This window comes from Ammospiza caudacuta, chromosome 2, assembly GCF_027887145.1.
Source record: "Ammospiza caudacuta isolate bAmmCau1 chromosome 2, bAmmCau1.pri, whole genome shotgun sequence".
NCBI classification, from domain to species: domain Eukaryota; kingdom Metazoa; phylum Chordata; class Aves; order Passeriformes; family Passerellidae; genus Ammospiza; species Ammospiza caudacuta.
In genome coordinates, this window is record NC_080594.1 from 51,407,957 (window position 1) to 51,426,258 (window position 18,302).

General features: G+C 41.7%; 1 protein-coding gene across 1 annotated transcript; it reads left to right on the top strand.

Moving 5' to 3' along the window:
- The first annotated feature begins 343 nt into the window (after positions 1–343).
- On the top strand, positions 344–17,631 carry POLR1D (RNA polymerase I and III subunit D). The gene is made up of 3 exons (XM_058825259.1): positions 344–496; positions 7,040–7,114; positions 15,097–17,631. Exons 1-3 carry the CDS (start codon positions 471–473, stop codon positions 15,380–15,382), a joined length of 387 nt encoding a protein of 128 aa, XP_058681242.1. The 5' UTR covers positions 344–470; the 3' UTR covers positions 15,383–17,631.
- Positions 17,632–18,302: the final 671 nt, after the last annotated feature.

Genomic DNA, 18,302 nt, shown 5'->3' on the forward strand with positions numbered 1-18,302 from the left:
AGCCCGGAGCGGTGGGGAGCGCGGGCGGGGCTGGCGCGGAGGAGGGGCCTGGTGGGGCGCTGCTCGCCCGGGACTGCCCGCGGACCTGTCCCCGCCTGCCCGAGCCTTGCGGCCGTGCCCGAGGAACAAACCCCGGGCGGCTCTGTGACTAAGAGCCCCAGCGGCGCTCCCGCCCTCCCGGCACTCAGTCACCGCCCCGCGCCTGCTTCCCCCGCCCTGTTTAGGTGCAAGGGGACCCTGCCCGCTAGGGAGCCCACCGCCCCCTCTCTCCTTTTGGCGGGGGCGCGACAGCCGGTACCGCAGGTGCCCCGCGGGGTGTGGCGGGACCCAGCTCGCACCGCCCCGGCTCCTCCCGCCGGGGTCCTCGCCGGCCCCTACGCCCGCCCCGCTGCCCCGCCCCGCCCGGCCGACAGCGGATGATGGCGCCGGCCTGCCCCTGAGGAGCCGCAGCGGGGGACAGTGGGGCAGCCATGGAGGAGGACCCGGAGCTGGAGAGGTGAGGGACGAGCGACAGCGCGGGGAGCGGTCCCGAGAGCGAGCGGCCTCTGCGGGGCTGCTGCGCTGCTCAGGCCCGGCAGCGCCTCCCGCGCCGCGAGGCCCGGGCAGCGCCGGGCTAGGGCCGGGGCCGGGGGCGGCTCCTCCCGGCCCGACCGCGCCGCAGAGCGAGCCCGAGCTCCGCCGGGCTGTGCCCGCTGTCCCCAGCCAGCCCCTGCTGTGCGTGTGCGGTCACGGTGCGCGGCCTGGAGCTGCTTCGGCCGCGTCTTCCGCACACAACTTTGGCTGCGTGCTGCTGTCGCTTAGAATCGAGATTGGAAGGTCTTGGGTGGTTCACTCCTTATTACAATTTGATCTTGTTGTGTACTTGGCAAAATAAATTATAAAAATCCAAGAACACCTTATGTTGTTAGGAATTTCATTTTTCAGTGCTGGATATGTGCCCGTTGACCAGTTGTTAGAATTGTATTTTTGTATCAAAAAAAATACAAAATGCTTGGCAGTTATTTTGTCAAAAAATAAAATTGTTTTCTGCTTGGCATTTCGCTGGGATCAGTGGATTCGTCTTGCTGCATGTTTTGAGTTGCTCCCAAGCAAACACTGAGGAATAAAACATTGATTTCTATATTTGGATACTCAAAGTAGGCCTCTCTTGCTTTTGTTTTAGGAATAGACTTTTGATGTTTATGTCACAAATGTTTTGCAAAATAGTCCTATTTGTGTGATGGGATTTTTTTTTTTTTTTTTTTTGCTAGCTTATTTCTGGGTTGTTCACTTTCCTTATGGCTGTTTAAAACGACTGTTACAGTGAAGTGATGACCAGAGGCATACTGAACTGTTCTCCTCATGGTTCTCTCCTTTAACTTTTAGGAAACCATATCTGGGAATGCTTACTGAAAATAACTTTTTTCTGTTTAAATCTAGCAGGTATTTGAAATGTGCCAAAAGCAATAGTACTGAGACAGTGGAAGGGCTAGAGAGCTTAATGCTTTCTAAGAGGCTTTTAATTCTTCCTGAGCTACTTCTGCTCTCAGATCATCAGTTTAATAATTAAAGCTTCTTTCTGTGTATGCATGAATGTTATTTGTACTGCTGCCATTCCAAACTTAAACCTTTTTCATTCATGACGAGTTGAAACTATGCCGCTGTTCTTCCATGCTGACTTCTGGTTGCTGTTGCTATGCTGGGGACCTGGGGTTCTCTGGGCATTCAGGGCATAGCTGACCTCACCAGCTGTAGCTGACTCCTCCACAGTCACCACCTGACTGATGCTCTTCTTCCCAGGAGCTACATTCAAAGCTTTACCCTTCCTCGAAGGCTCAGTCCAAGTTGGGATTTGCTACTCCTGTTCTGTGGCCCCGTGGTAGATAATAAGCTCAGTGTCACTTAACAAAGTGACACAAGTAGGGTTTAGCTGTTTGGTGTCACCAGTCCGTGTCACTGTGCACCTCAAAGGGTGTTTAGTCGGCCCCAAACACATTACAACCACAATGCAGTGCACTTGACAATTAGCTCTTCCTGTCCTGGATCCACCTATCATTAGTTACTTTTTCACACCTTAAATTTTCATACCAGCTCAGCTTGGTGGTAGCACCCTGAATTGAGCTTGTGCTCTGTGCATTTAGAGGGTGTGCTTTGGCATTACTCTCTCCAAATAGTGCTTCCCTGTGCAGTCTTCAGTACAGAGCCCTTCCAGCCTAACACAGGCCTTTCTTTGTCCTTTGGGTTAGAAACATTATGCCTTAGATTCATATTCAATAACTTACTGATCATATTCTCCTGTGAGTAGTGTAGCAATGGTAGTTTAGGCTTATAAATTTTAAGAGTTTTATAATATGGGTTAACATACAAATAATAGCATTTCTGTTCTGTAGCCACCATGTTAACTACTTTAGGTGGATTTTTAGCATTTAAAAATGGGTTTATGTGGAATATTTTTAGTAGTCTGTCTCTGAACTCAGGCTTGTCCTGCAATGCACAGATCTTAAATAAAAACTTAAGGTTTTTATACATGTGGTTTTTATTTCATTTACCATGAGGGAAAAAGAAGTGTAGTATTTTTGTGCACTTTTCAGGTCAGAAATGAATTTTGAGTCCCAGTATTCCAAAAAGTGATCTGTTAAGTCAGTCGCCCTATATTTTTGTTACTATCTAGGGAGAAGTCCCTTCATCTAGCTTCTTTTATTTTATCCTTACTGCCACATTGCCTGATAATATTTTTCAATTTTACTGTGTCTGACTCTCACTTGATCTTGCTTTTGATGTTTGCCTCACTTTAATATGAAGTGAGGTTTTCCTAGAAGCTGAATACTAACTTTTAAGTTCCCGTGTGACTGTTGCATTCTGTGGATTTTAAAACTCTAAAAGCTGTAAATACCACAGATGTGTAAAACAGTAATATTTGCTACATTCTACTGAACTACTACTACTTCTGCTCCATCTTACCCAATAACCTTTGATGGAAGTATGAACTGAGATTTTCCCCTGGGAACTTGCTGGTACATCAGTGAAGACCCTGAGCCTTAAGGTTCCATGTGATTCTTAAGAAAATTTTAAATTATGTTAACATATGATTAATCGTATTTGAAGTTATGAGCCAAGAAGGAGGTGAGAAAAGTTGTGAATTAGCTAATAGGAGCTGCTCAGTTTGTTTCCTCTGCAAGCACCTGTAAGTGACTTTCCTAGTACATTTCAACTAAATATACACTCAGATATTATGGAGGTCACCATTTTCATTCTTATCTAAAAAATGAAATATTTCTTCCCCCTCTGCTTCCTAAAGTATTGTCATTGTGGTTCTGTGTGTTTGAAGCACAGAAGATGCATCATTTCTCTTTAAGTACAGAGGAAGTGGCTTTGTTATACTGTGTGTCCATATCCTTCCATAATTCATTCTGTCTCTCAGTAGCTACAAATATTTCACAGCCTTGGATATCATACTTTATTAGAAATACCTGCCAAGCTTATTTAGAGCATCATTTACTTGGGATTGTTTCCTAAGGAGATGGTGCTCTGAATCACAAAGAATGCTATAATTCTGTAACAAGAGGCCTGTAGTTGAGTTGAGAATCAATAATCTTTTTGCTGCATGGGTAGCCCAGCCACACTTTTTAACAAGCAAGCTTTGTGCCTTGGAGAAAATTAATGGTTTTTACTATTGATTTTAACTATTAAAGTCAAGTGTCAGGATTCAGTATTCCTTACCCCTGGTGAAAAAAAAAAAAAAAAAAAAAGAAAAATGTGGTCTGCAAGCTAAGATTGATGTTTGAAATGGAGTGCTACGTTCACTACTCAGGCTGGTGAGAATATCAGCACAGAAATGTGCTGCAAATAGCACTCACAAGACTTGGCAAGTAGAATATTTAAATAGGTACAAAACCAGATCAGCAAAGAATGAGAGCATTCACATCCCCAATGTGGGATGTCTTTGAGCAAATGTCAGGAAGCTTGTGGTATATTGTGCTTCTTTTCATTCTTCACCTTGTAGTTGTGCCCTGGGTTTTATTCCTGACTTTCATTTTCATCAGTGTTCTTAGTAAGGGTGAGCAGATAGGACCAGCACATGAGATTTAATTTTAAATAACACTGTCAGTGTCTTCAGTCACTTGTTTGTGATGTGGGATGTGTAGGGGAGAAACCAAAGACAGGGAAAGCAGGAAGTTCTAGTGATGTGGGGAGAAGTGAGAGTGGGAAAATAAAGGAACAAGGGAATAAAAAGTTCTGGTCATGTGTGTATAGGCTGCTGGTTGGTACTCTGGTCTGGCCATGCCCTGTGCCTAATCATCGCAGTCTGTCCTGTCTTCCTGTTAAATTCCTTTCTAACTCTGTCTTGGGTGAAGGACTGTTTGAGGGGAGAGGGTGTACATCCTAGTGCTAGCAGCTACAGTCAGACTGTGGGTTGGAGGGACCGTATGTCCATGGTGCTGGCTGCTGGAACATGTGAAGGTTTGGATGCCAGCAGCTGGGCTTGGACCTGGGCTGGAGGCCTGGGTGCTGGCAACTGGAGACATGTCACAGAGTGAGTAAACCAAATGTTAGCCCCTGAAATGGGATTGGGGACCATGTGCTTATCTGTGCTGTCGTACTGGAGCAAGTATGGGTGTGTGAGGGACCGTGTGGCTGTTGGTGGAGATCAAGCTGGAACAGCTGGTAAGTGGGTGAGTAGGGAGAGAGCTGGAGCGTGAGGCAGGAGGAGCTAGCTGTTGGGACACCAGGGAGTCCTGCCCAGCTGCTGAATAGACTGTAGGGTTAGGGGTGAGATGTGTGTGTGTGCTGGTGTGTCTCTACAGGCAAGAGTGAAGTGGGGTTGGGTACTGGGGCCCAGGGTGTCCCAGTCAGCCCTGTGTGATGGTCTGTACGGGCAGTGCAGGTGGGCTGAAGATTTGGGGCCTCCCACATCCAGCTGGAGAGAAGCAGGATGAAGCTGTGGGTCTGAGCAAACTGTGTGTCTGTCTGTGATGGATGTGGCCAGCAGTGTATGTGCCTGGTGTGTACATCTGCTCCTGGGAGCTGGTTTTCAGCCTTGCTACTGGTTGGACCTGCACATGGAGCTGTGGCTCTCTGGCCTCTCGGCTGTCAGATCCAGCATCATCTGTCTTCTCCTGACAGTCATCTGTAATCACAAACCATGGGTGGTCTCTGTAATAACAGGGTGCTTTCATTGCCTGTAACTATCAGACATACCTCTTTATTCCCAATTATTCATTTTTTCAGTCTATCCATTTGACCTTTTGGAAAATAATTATGAAGCTCTTCCCCTGACTGAGGAATAGAAAATACTTTTCATTTTGCCTGACTAGGAATTATTCTGTTATTTGGACACATGTATTTACGATGCTGGTTATTAAGATATATGCAATGGGAGCTTTGCCTGTAACCTTGGAATACAGAGAGAGGAAAAACTCTAATCTCTCAGAAATGGAAATAGGTCTTGTAACATACTCTTGAAGATAAAAATATCACTGTTTGTACCTTCATGTTACTGCAATTCTGCAACTTGATTGCCCAAAAATAATTACCACAGCAGGTTTTAAGTGGTGCTTGCTATAAAACATGTCAGAATGATGACAGAGTTCTTTAAATGTGCCCCTGTCCCTAATTTTCTCTCCTATCAGTCTCCCAGTGTTTGGATGGTTCTGATGTGAAAGTTACATGCTGCATTCTCTTTGCTCATGCTGCTGCCTTTAGAATTGAAGCTGGCAGCCATGGAACTGTTTGTATTGTAACCAAGCTGTAAAAATGAAGAGACTGAGGAATGTGGAGTCCCACGAGGCCTATAAAAGCAAATTTTAAAAACTTGTTTGCGTAGCTTTTGGCTTGCTTGTGTAGAGGATATAAGTTCAGTGAGTGGAAACATTATTTCAGAGAGGACATGGGCATTGCATTTCATTTGTCTGTGCAAGCTGAAAGGGCTTTGTAAAGCTGCAGTGAATAAGGGCAATGTTGAAAGAAGAGTATTAGGAAACAATGGTTGATAATGAAGGTGTGGAACTAGAAGGCTGCTAAGGTGGATGCCAAGTCAGTCTGAGCTTTGATAGAACAAAAAAAAGTCTCAAATACTTAAAGGCATGTAATTCCTGCCTAAGTTAATAGAATTGGTCTCACCATATTAATTTTTTATGATGTTTTCCCTAAAACTGAATCATAGCTGTTTAAAATACCTATGTGTGGGCTTTATTAGTGCTTTGTAGCTCAGATTATTTGGTTTCTTATTTCAATTAGAAATTGTTACAGATTTTGTAGTGCAATAATAATGACAGGCTTTTAATCTTTCAGTCAAGTTTCTTAAAAAGAGAATCGCCAAGTTTGGTAACTGGTAATTAAAAGTCAGACACTTTCTTCCCCTCCTTCCTCACCTTTGTCTGACATTGCTGTTTGAAGGCTCAGGACAAGCTTCTATAAAAGCCCTGTGTTCCTACTATGATCGCTGTGACCTAGCTCAGGATGCTCAGATAGCAAATTCTGAGGTCTGGAGAAAAAAAAAATTGCTGTAATTTCATTAAGGCCTGTGTATGCAACATCTCTCATATTCCAGTGCTACAGCCTGTGTTTTGCACCCCTTTTTTGGTGTTCTTGCAAGCAGCCATCCCACACCCGCTGCTTCTCTTACCTGGGAAGGCACCAGTAGCTGGTGAGGTTGATGATGCTGAACTTGCCATTTTGGAGAAGGTACCTCCAGCAGAATGGCTTACCTGGGAGATACTCTTTTTCCATGAGTGCCTGTGGTATGATAGGACCCAGCTTGTCCTCACAGGCAGAAGTATGCTTAAAAGGGATTTGAAGTGCCCCAAGCCCTGTTTTTCATTCAGTGTTACAGTTTTTGTATTTGCAACACCTTTAGTTGGTTTTAATATTTCAGGATGTTTCTTTTAATCTTGGTGCATAGGAATTTGAATTATCTTAAAAGTCAAGGTGATTTTGGTAGCTTCTTTATTGCTTAATTCACTACAGTGAATAAAGCTATCTGTTTTATTTGCCCAAGTGCATAAAGTGGGAAGTTCTTGTGTTCCACAAGTGGTGACCTTTTCCTTTTTCTCTTACTCAGGAAGGCTGTGGAAGAATTACTTAAAGAGGCAAAACGTGGGAGAACCAGAGCTGAAACAATGGGAGCTATGGGTTGGTAAGTTGTGCCAGGAGGAGATGAATTGTGATGCCAAAATAAATCTTGTCTTTAATGTGTGACAGAAGTCTCTACCTTTTTATGTGTTTCATGTTTAAATAATTTGTACTCATCTACATATTTGGGCAAGAATTCCAGTGTAAATAAGAAAGAAGTTCAGGTAAATTCTGTCTGTGGGAAATTGCTTGTCTGAACGTGTTGAAGACAAAGCAATTGGAAAATTTGGAATATGTTCTTATAATAGATGGAATTGCAAAGTTTGGGTTGGAATCTCATGAGTCTTTGTGCATGTACTTACATACCAGCTGCATGTTACTGGGTTATTCTGTTTTAATTGAAAAGAATTCATAACCTGACTATGAAAGCTAAAGCCTTATATTAATAAAACTATCCTTTACTAGACAATTAATATGTAAATTGTAGCCAAAATGAACTCAATGAACTCAAAAGTATAATCCAGTTTTGGAAGAGGGTTACTTTTTAATACTAAAAAACCCTAAAACCCGGGGGCTAATTTGTATAGTAACTGGGAAAAAAATCACAGTATTTAAATCTTAAATGAAATACAACATTAATTCTTCAATGTAATATTCCAGATTTTACAGCTAGATTGACACGGAATGTAATGCATGTAATCATAGTTACAGAAGTAATAACATGCTGAGGAGGGTCATTCATCATAAAATAATGTATATGACTTTATTAAGAACCATTGGATCTAGGAGCATTCACACAAGTAGTGCACCAGTTGAGTGCGCTAAATGCACTTGTAGATAAGGTTTGTGTTCCTCCATCAACAGTACAAAGAAATAAGCCTGCCTGTTCATTAAGGTCTCAGCTCAGTTGTCTGTTTGTTTTAATAGCTCTGAAGAGATTGATATAGTGTCTTGCTGAAAAAAATAGTTACTCCTTTATGTTTTTAAACAGGTTTGGGATTTTTTGTATGTTTTACTCAGTATTTCTTCTAGGGATGCAGTTCATATCTTTTCTGTTAAAATAGCTTAATTGGTTTAATCCCCCAGAGTGGCTGTAGCTGTACTGATCCACCGTGCTTTGACCCTGCCAGCCTAGCCATGTGGCCAGGTAACCCAGTGCACACAGTTAGCACCATGAAGTGATGTCTGCATCCAGTTACTCTGAATTTGCAAGTTGATTCCAGATACGGAAACTAAAGATTTCAGCAGGTGCCCCTGTACAATTTTGCTGCCACTTGTGCAGTCTGGAATACCTGCCAGGAGAGTGTATGGGAATCTGCTCCTGAATGTGGCTCCTTCTTATTCCTTGTTTGTAAGAGGATAGCGGTCCTGTTCAGCTGGCTGTGATGATCAGCTCCGAATGCAGTTTGCTGAAACCTGATGCCCAGGGCCTACCAGGGAATGGGATAGGCAAGGGTGACCTGTTGTTCAGAGCAGGTTCAGGTTAATGGTGTCTGGCTAGGTCAGGGTTCTGCTAAAGTTGTAGGAGGAAAGGACTGTCAAGACAGAAGAAGACTCTTGACATAGGGCTTGGCATGGTGATACCCTGAACTGAGTCTGTTGAAGTGCTTTCCACTGCAGAGGTACTGAGTGAGCAGCCGTACTGGGTCAAACAAAGGATCCATCCCTGCAGTGCCCTGTGTCCCTCAGGGGCCCATACCCAGTGCCTAGGAAGTGATTTGCTGAATATCTTTGTTTCTGAATATGCTCAGTAGTACCTTCTAGCTGAACAGTTAGAACATCGGCTGGACTAGATGATCTTATAGGTCTCTTCCAGTCTTGAAAATTCTGTGATTCTGTGATTCTTCAAGGTAGTTCTTCTGCATCTCAGGAGATCATATTCTTAGAGATTATTTCTTTGTACGTATTGCATCTTCAGGGATTTTTATCTCACTGAATCTATCATTAGAGAGACTGGTAGTAATCCCTTTTGTTGACAAATCTACTGCTGTAGGGTTTGGCATAAGCTAGTGTGTGGCTGAAAGGAAAGTATAAAGCCCCCCAAAGGCAGTAAGTCTTTGCTGTCCAGTTCTGCAGGCACAACAGACAGAACAGAAGCTGCCACTGCTGTCACCTCTTCAATATTTTTTTTGTGCCCTGTTATGCAGTTCTGGTGCTTCTGAACTGGCCCAACAGCTAGGTATTGCACAAACACATGGGAGATATAATGGGTAAGATATTTGGAAGAAAACTTAACTATGCTCAGTTGAATATCACACTCCAGCAAAATGCTGTCAAGTGTTACTGATCCTGAAGGGCTTCAGAGATTACATCCAGCACTGAGATGTAACCTTGCAAGGTGTAAACTACTGAGAAGAAAGTAACTTCTGCTCAGAGCTCTGGGAATGAAATGAGCAAATGAAATTAGTAGAGCAGTTAGCTCATGAAAATGTGTTACTAGTTGACCAGATTGAGGAAATCATAACTGATGCAAAGACAAGGTCATCACCAGCTTGTCTAAAAGCACAGTGCTAACAGGTGAAACACAAAACCTTCCTTCCTTGCCAAACTCAAAATGCTTACAGGTGTGTTTCATGAGGACTTCTGGGATTCCTCAGCCCTTTGTCAGAGGAGTCCTGGAGAAGAGATGCATACACCCTGGAGACATCTAGTGTAAGGCCATCAGTCCTGCATTGGCACTGGAAAGTTGAAGCAGCTCAACCTATGAAGAAAAGATTTGTTCTGCCATCTGTCTTTGGGTAAGGAGAAGCAGAGGCTGCTACTGCTCATACTTCACTGATTCCAGTTTATGTTGCTCTCCAGCAGCTGTTGAATACTGGGAAATACATTTCTGGAGTCAGTGGCATTTACAGAAGTTGGTCAAAGGGAGGTATGTGGAGAAGTGGCATTTCTGGGTGGGGTGACTATATTGTGCATACCATTACAAAGGAGTAGTGTCTCCTGGTGAATATTGATGGCAGCAAAGCCTTCAGCAAGCCTCTCAGCACTGTTTTGGGACTGCTCTCAGGTTCAAGCCATTGCTCTGTTACTGTCCAGAGTGACTAGTTCTCCATAGCTCAGGTACACTGTTTGAAAAAGTTCCCCAAGACCCCCTACCTAACCTTTTGCTGTCTCATAATTTGAGATAGATGATGGTTGCTGGAGCCTAAAATACAAGTATCCAAACCAGCTTAGCTGACAGGTACAGAAAAAATGCACAAAACCATCAACCTGCAGCCCAGTCTCATACAAAGACTGAGCCTTGAAATACAGGGCAGTATCATTAATATTTCTTCTAGTTTGGGAGTGTGTTGCTGGTTTCACATTGTCTTACAAGTTTAATGTGGATGACATGGGCAGGTGCTGCAACCTTAGAGGCTTGTGGAAGAAAGGCTTGCCCCAGTTTGGCACAAGTAACCAGCAGGGAGGTTGGCAGTGATATTTGCCAAGACTTTGTTCGGGAAGGGAAATTATTTAAGGCTCTCTGGACATGGAGCAACTGTCAGTACTGCTGGAGGGTGCATGATCTCTTAGTTGGTTAAGAATCTCAGCTCACTGGCCTCCATACTCTCAGAACTGCTCAGATAGGCAGTATGTAGGTCCGTGGTGAATGAATCCAAGAAATGCCGGATATTCTTATTTGTAGATTTCATTCAGCAGTGCAGTATTTCTAGTTCCTGCAGTGTTCCTTTTGTACGTACTCTGTGGCTGGGGTGATTCTTGTTGGGAGATGGGGGGGTCTCCTGAATCCTTATGATAACACATGATGTAGATCCTGGTGCTAATGTGTCTGGCTCAAGCATTAGTACAGCTAATCACAAATAAGGAAATGTGTGAGAGAAGGGTAAGGAAGAACCCTCTTCTGAAGGTGTCTTAATCCTGGAGATGTTAATCAGAACAGAGCAGAATCTGTGGTTGAATCCTAGTGATGATGCTGTAATGCTGGAACTTCTGAGATGAGAAAAGACAGCAGAGCAGTTGTCTGGAAGCTAACATTTGAAGGATCAGTTGGATCCAGGGTGAGGAGTTTTGGACAAATAGTCTAAGAATATTTGAAATGCTTAGATAAATTTGTTTCATCAGAGGCTATTGGAGATAGATTAAATAGGATATTTGGGAGTTTCCATTGTTTCTAATTAAAATAAAGCCAAACATTCAGCTTCTTTGAAGTGTTTCTCTTGGTTCTATGTACGTAATTCATGACTTTCTTTATAGCAGTGAAGTTAGGTCCCATTTTAAGCAGTTGTTCTGCTTTAACTAAAAAAGGCAGTTAAAATGCAACAAAAGTGACTGTGTGAAAAAAGTTCTAGATGCCTTTTTTTCCAATGTATAGGTCTGATCTTTGGAGATGCTGATAACATGAGCCAAAGCTAAATTGAATGTAGCTTCTCATCTTATTTGAAAAGCTTATGTAAAGTAAGAACTGGAAAACATGATAGTTTTGGATGGTTTGTTCAGCTCTGCATTGTAAGAGCAGATGAAATTACAATTAAAAAAATTTGGAAGCATTACATTATTTTAAAGTCTATTTTTTGTAAAGCAATCCTAAAATTGCTTTCATTCCTGTAGATAGCTTTCTGTTCAATACCAAATCTGTTAGAAGTACAGCAGAATACAAAATGATGATGCTACTGAAACTGTGAAGTGCTGTGTTGCATCTTGTCTTTGAATGGGTGTTGTGTGCAGGAACACTGCAATAGATTCCCCTCAGCTTTCATTTGAATATGAGGAGGAGGAGAAACAGGGTACAGATAGAGATTGAAAAAAATATGTTTAAATCTTGTAATCAGGGAACATCCTAACTCAAGCTGTCACTGGAACAGATTGCCCAGAGAAGCTCTGGTTGTCTTGTCTCTGGAAGTGTTTAAGGCCAGGTTGGATGGAGCTCTGAGCAACCTGATCTCGTGAAAGGTGTTGACAATATTTAAGGTCCCTTCCAAACCAGATTCTATGATCCTACAAAGTCCTGCCAGCTGCACCTGGCTGCCAAGACCGTATTTCAAAACTTTCCGTGTCCTCTGAGGCATCCTCTTTTGTAAGGTCCCCCATAACAGGGTAACAACACAGATTACTTGGTTTGGCAAAACAACCTCTAGCTGTTTCCCCTCCCTCTTCAGTCACTCTTCTAATGAAATACTATATTTTCCATGGCAGTTTGGAAATGGTAGAAATGTACTTGTCAGTTCATCCGTAGTGAACTTTTTTTCTTAAAAAGATGGGGTTTAATCTGTATGGTAAGGCTGACTGCGCCAATCCTGTTTGGCGTGTCCAGTTACTCAGCAGAGACAAGACTGGCACATGGCATTGTGCTCTTGTGTCTTAAAGGGTGTCAGCATGTTTTTACTGTTAGGAACTTGTATAGTACATTTCTGTGCTGAACTGCACTGCTGCATGGGATGGCAGGCACTGGTTGGAAATTCTGTGTTACTGCACAGAAATTGACTTAAAGGGTCAAAAATAGGGTTAATATTTGACCGACATTAACAATGAGAGATTTAATTTTTTCTTAAAGGGCAATATAATTGTGTTGCATTGTCTTGGTTATTATGTAGTGGAGAGATTTTGAGTGGTGTGAGATTTATTTGTGGAGGGAGGCAAGATTCTGTCTGAGAGAATAGCTTGCTGTAGCTTTTGGAGCATGCGGAGCAGAAAGTGAACCTTACAATGGGTGAAGACTGCTACAGAACTGGAGTGTGATAGACAGGAAGGCTCTAGCACTGCAGTTTGTGTCCTTGCCTCACACATGCCTGCAGCCCTGCTTGGGGCAGATTTCACTTCAGAACTTTAATGTTCTTTTAACTTGTTTGGTTTTTGCTGGTTGGTTGGTTGGTTTGTTTAAAAGCAAACCTTCTCAAATCAGTTCTGTGGCACTGTTTGCTGGTCACAGCAGCATTGTGTTCCGCCATGCCCAGGCTGAGATTGCCTCCCAGCTCTCCAGAACTCACCTGAGGGCAAACCTGTTTGTGAATTGAGCACTGCAGGATCAGGCCCTACAGCAAACCCAAGCCTGGCCTTTGGAGATGGCAATTTCCTCACCATTAGAGATGATCTCAAAGATATCAAAGTTCACTTTTAGTCTTCACAGTTCCATATATACCATGGCTATTTGTGAACTTGTGCTCTGTGTGTGTAATATAGCGCACACCATACATCTTGCTTGCTTGAAGATTTAAAGGCAACATGTGCTTTGTTGAAGTCTGAAGTCAATAAAACTAAGAACTAATGCTTTTCTTCAGTGCCATGACTTACTGCTGCTCCATGAAAGCCTGGTGGCTCACTTTAATCACAGTATGATAGTAAACTAATGACATCTCTTAGCTGACTCTCAAGTCCAGCATTTCTCATCAATTTTCATTCTTAGTATAGCTCAGGCAGCACTCTTAGTGTCAAAAAGAAATAAATGCTTCAGCCAGATGGATTTATTTAGGTTAAATTGACTGTCTCATTCTAGCACCATATATTAGTGCTTAAATCAGTGCATTTCTTAAGAAAAGGCAAGAGGAAGAACAAATGTGAAATGGATTTTGCCTGGATGCAGCCTAGAGAAGGCTGCCCTCCTTGGTAGGAAATGCTGAGGTACAATAGTTTAATGCAGTCATAAGACATACAAAGGACTTTAATTTTGGCTGGTTTCTGTTATGTCTTGAGTGTAACCTGTGCCATGACTTGTTCAGCACCATGTTCATCATTTGTGTAGCTTCAAACAGAAACCCTGTTCTACTGACATTTATTTATCTAATTTACAGAAGAGATATACTAGATTAAAGATCTTATTTATTTAAAACCAGGATTTGAGAAAAATAGTGTCGATTTATATGAAGAAAGTTTAGAAAATTTTAAAATTCTATGCAGTAAAGTGTATCAGAAAATACCTAGTGGAATTAAAACAGCATAGCTGTATACTTCTAAAATTGCTCTCCTAAGCTCTTGAAGGATTTAGCACAAGAACAATTATCAGGAATGCTTAGTAAGTAGACCTGAACCAAACCACATGGTAAATTGCATGTCCAGTTGAGTCATGAAATGTGCTAAATGATCATACGTGATCTTTGTTGTAGTTTGCTTGTTGTTCTGATAGTTCTGATGGTTTAGAGGCGTCAAAGGTTTTTGAGTAGTTAGGGTATCATTTCTACACTTACACAAAATATTCAAGTAGATGATCTTAACTTTGTGGTGTTAGGATTCCATGACTGATTGATTCAGTAAGTTGCTGTGATCTCTAACAGCTCTGATTTTTTAAAAGGAATCCTGTAACTTGTCTCAAAACTGTGAAGATAAACACCACAGTGAGTCCAACTATAAACAAACTCTTCAGAGTGATTTCTGCTTTCTATAGGAACGTATTTAAGCTTGTTTTATCTTGTTCCATTATTTAAGAGGTGATAAATTGGGAATAAGTAGAGTACAGTTGATACCGGCAAAATAAATGAAATTTACCATACTTGTTTCCTAAAACTAGCTGATAAATTATGTGCAAAAGTGTTAAGCTGCAAGAGGAGAAAGTAAAAACAAAGCAGAAAGTAGTTGGATAAGTATCTTTATTATTTAAGAAAAAGAAATAAAACACTTTGGTGGTTGCTAAGTATAAGTTTAAATTGGTATGTCTCATGTATATGTTTATGCTACAGCTATTTGGGTTCCTCATGCATGTGTATCTTACTTTCTGAATATTGCAGTTCACTAGATAATGCTGACTTTAAAAGATCATGATCTCTGTAAGGCATTCTGATTTGACTTAGGGTATGTTACTAAATGTTTGATTTCTGAATACCTAAGTTAGGCACCATCAACTTTAAAATACATTGGTATCCTTTGCTTCCCCCTACACACACTACCTTGAGAAAATCATGTGAATTTTGAAGTAAAATAGTTTTCTTCCCATAAAGAGTAAGACAAAAGAATGGTGATGATTTGGAACTTATTTTTCTGTACTGAGAGTTTACACTAAGTGGCATGCAAGGAAAGCCAAAATCACAAACCTATCTTAAAATCACTGAAGTTAAAATCTCAGACTTGTCTTGGGATGTTTTTACCTTGTCTTTTGATGACTTTTGCATGTCTTTACAGGTTGAAATGTCCTCTTGCTGGTACAAATAAAAGATTTCTTATTAATACCATCAAAAACACGTTGCCATCTCAAAAAGAACAAGACCAAGAGCGTGAGCAAAAGGAAGATGATAAGGAGTCTGAGCCAAGCAAAAGCAGGAAAGAAGAAAAACCAAAGAAACGCAGAATTCACCCGTACACACCCAGCTTTCAATCCAGAAGGAGGATCAGCTACTCTCCTCCAAGGCACCAAAGCAGGAACCAGCACACCAAGGATAAACATGAAAAGCGATCGAGCAAGCGATGAGGAGAGGAGAGGAGAGAGACAAGTATGTGTTGTTACAAGTCAGGAATGTCATTGAGTGTAGGAAAACAGAGGTGTCTCAGTTTTTCAAGAAGAGTTGATGTTCAAACTTGAGTTTTCAACCAAGTTGCCTGTGTGAGAAGTAACCTTGAGGTAGCTTTAGAAACTTTTCTTTGGGACCTTTAAGAGAAAAGCAAAGTACAGCATAAAACTTTCAGTTGTTTTAGAACAGACATTCCCTTATCTGTTCCTCTCTCCCCTTCTGACTAAGCCTAGGGTCTTGGTGATGGAGTGTGATACATGTGTCACTGTCTAATACAAATCATTTAGTCATGTCACTCTTTTGGAAATAAATTTAAATCAAGCAGAATTCTATTTATTGTGTGAAGTTTGCAGAACTTCTTTGCTGCTAACCAATAAGAAGTTTTGCTTATTTGGATTAGAATCTAGAAAAAGAGAAAGCTGGTCAGTGCCTGGCCAAGCATATGCATTTTGTATAGAATATAAGAGATTGCTGTCTTTAATATAAAAAGAACAAATTAAAATTGGGTGATGTTGGTTTTGCTTTCCAAGAGGGACTGCTGGGAAATACTGATTTTGCTTGTTAATGTATTCACAAACCTATCATAGATAACAATAAACATTACCCCTAAAAAGCTACAACTGCAATAATTGTCTCTGTTTACACTTCCCTCTGTAAGGAAGTAGTTGGAACAGTCTGTTGTCATGGTGCTTTCAAAACAAACCCTGAAGACAAAATTTTCATCTTTCCTGTCTACTGCTAGAAAGTTTCCAAGTAAATATGTAATTCTAGAAATACAGAGGTGATGCTTAAACTGCCAAATGCTCACTTTCCAAGCCTATGTGACAATTCTGTAGTGGTACAGTTCTTAAACTTGTGACCATGAGCACAAATGATACCCATTGGCATCTTCTATGTCTCACTTCTGTTTGTGTTACATTAACAAACCTCTACGTCAAACATTTTGTATTTTGCTCTTCTCAGAAATAATTGTTTTCAGCATAGGTTTGTTTTTGAGTGTGTTAACAATAAAATCGGAAACGTTCATTGAGAGTGCCCCGCGGAATTAATGCAATTAATGGTTTCTTACCCGGGACGGGGGCTCCGCGGCTCGTCCGCGGTGAGCCGGGGCAACGGCGCCACCTATAGGCGAGTGCGCGCCTCGCCGCGGCACCGGGCTGGCTCTCCCGAGCTCCTGAGGGACAAAGCGGGGCGGCTCCGCTGGATTCTGCTGCGGGAGCTGGGAATTGCTCTTCTGAGTAGCGGGAAGGTGGAAATGCTGGCGCTGAGCCCGCTGGACACTGGCAGGGTCAGCATATCCAATGAAGTGGGATACTTGGACATTTCCCCAGAGGAGTTATGCACAGATCCTCTATTTCCCTGCAAGACCCACAGCACTAAATTGGCCCTTTCAGAAAATTTACAGTTATTTAAGTGGGATTAATGAAAAGGTAGTATCTTTGGAGAATACAAGGACTGTCTTCAGTGTAAATAAACAGATGGTGTTTGCAGTTCTTACTCTGCTGAGTACAATCACTCTTGTGCACTCCTTAATAATCCATTTTGGGAGGACAGCAGCTATAACACTGGCTGAGTTCTGCTGCAGTGACACTGCTGAATGGATATGACTTTGAAGCAGAGCATTCATCTCACCATTGGTCAGAATTTGGCCTGGAGATGTTCCACAGAAAAAAATTTTGTGAATTCTTGCTGGTCTGGCTTGTGCTGGTATATGCTGTCCTGAGAGATTTCAACTCTCAGGCCTTCAAACACCACTTTGGGATAAGGGCTGTTGTTGATGCTATATTAATTTATGCCAGGCTTTCAGGTAGGGAAACTGATTATAGCATGCTCTCAGAATTAGTCTGGATTGCTGATAATGCTTGCACACTGGAAATGCTCAGCTAAAGGATCTGACATGACCTGCACTGATAACTGGAGAAAGCTTTTCATCGCTGGTGGTGGTGGTAGGTTCAAATTCAATTCCACATTTTTCTGAATTACAGAATACAGACTAATTATTAATCTTGCATTTGTTAATTCCATCTTATAATGCTTTTGTAAGTGTACTTAATAAAAACAAAATCCTCCACTGCTCATTAACTGTTCTTAAGGCAACTCTTTATAGAATCACAGAATGGGTAAACTTGGAAGGGAGCACACTGATTTTTTTTTAATAAGAATTTGGGTGCACAAAGCCAGTTTTGTATTTTGTCTGCAGTTGCTCATATTGTGCAGCCCCATCATGTTTATAAGGCTACCTAAAGATAGGATTTAACCCTGAAAATTAGGAGTTGTACATGAGTTTTCCAAATGTGTTGCTAACTGCTGTGCACTTTTTACTTGTAGAAGTGTCTTGTCCTTAAAAAAATATGTAAATAAATAGTATGTTCTTGGTCTCAGCTTCCCTAGTTATTCCCATGGGAAGAGAAGGCACCTTACCTTAGTGTTGCTGCAGCAATATTTCGCAGGTGTTTCTTGTTAATGTGTGACCTACCAGTGTTGTCTGTGTTTAGTTTCAGTGCACATTATGTGGATAAAGTTTATTCAGGTGAGACTATTCTCTTGCCATAGCCAGAACTATTTGTTCTTTAGATTTTATTATTATGTTAGATAGAAATCCTCCAAATGTTCATTTTCGTCAATCTGGTACTGAATGTAGATCACAAAACAATGTGAAAGAGGACAAAAAATTTTATTTAGCCTTCATGAAATGCTTTTGTTAGTTTTGACTGTCAGAGAGATAGTAACATGCAGTTCTTGCATTCATTGTACAGCCTCCTCTCTTTTGTAAATCCAATTTGAATTATTTACAATGAATCTTGAACGTCCAAGAAAAGCTTGACAGATTTCATGTGTAGCACAACTTAAGGGCAAAAACACAGCCTCTTTTTTAGACTG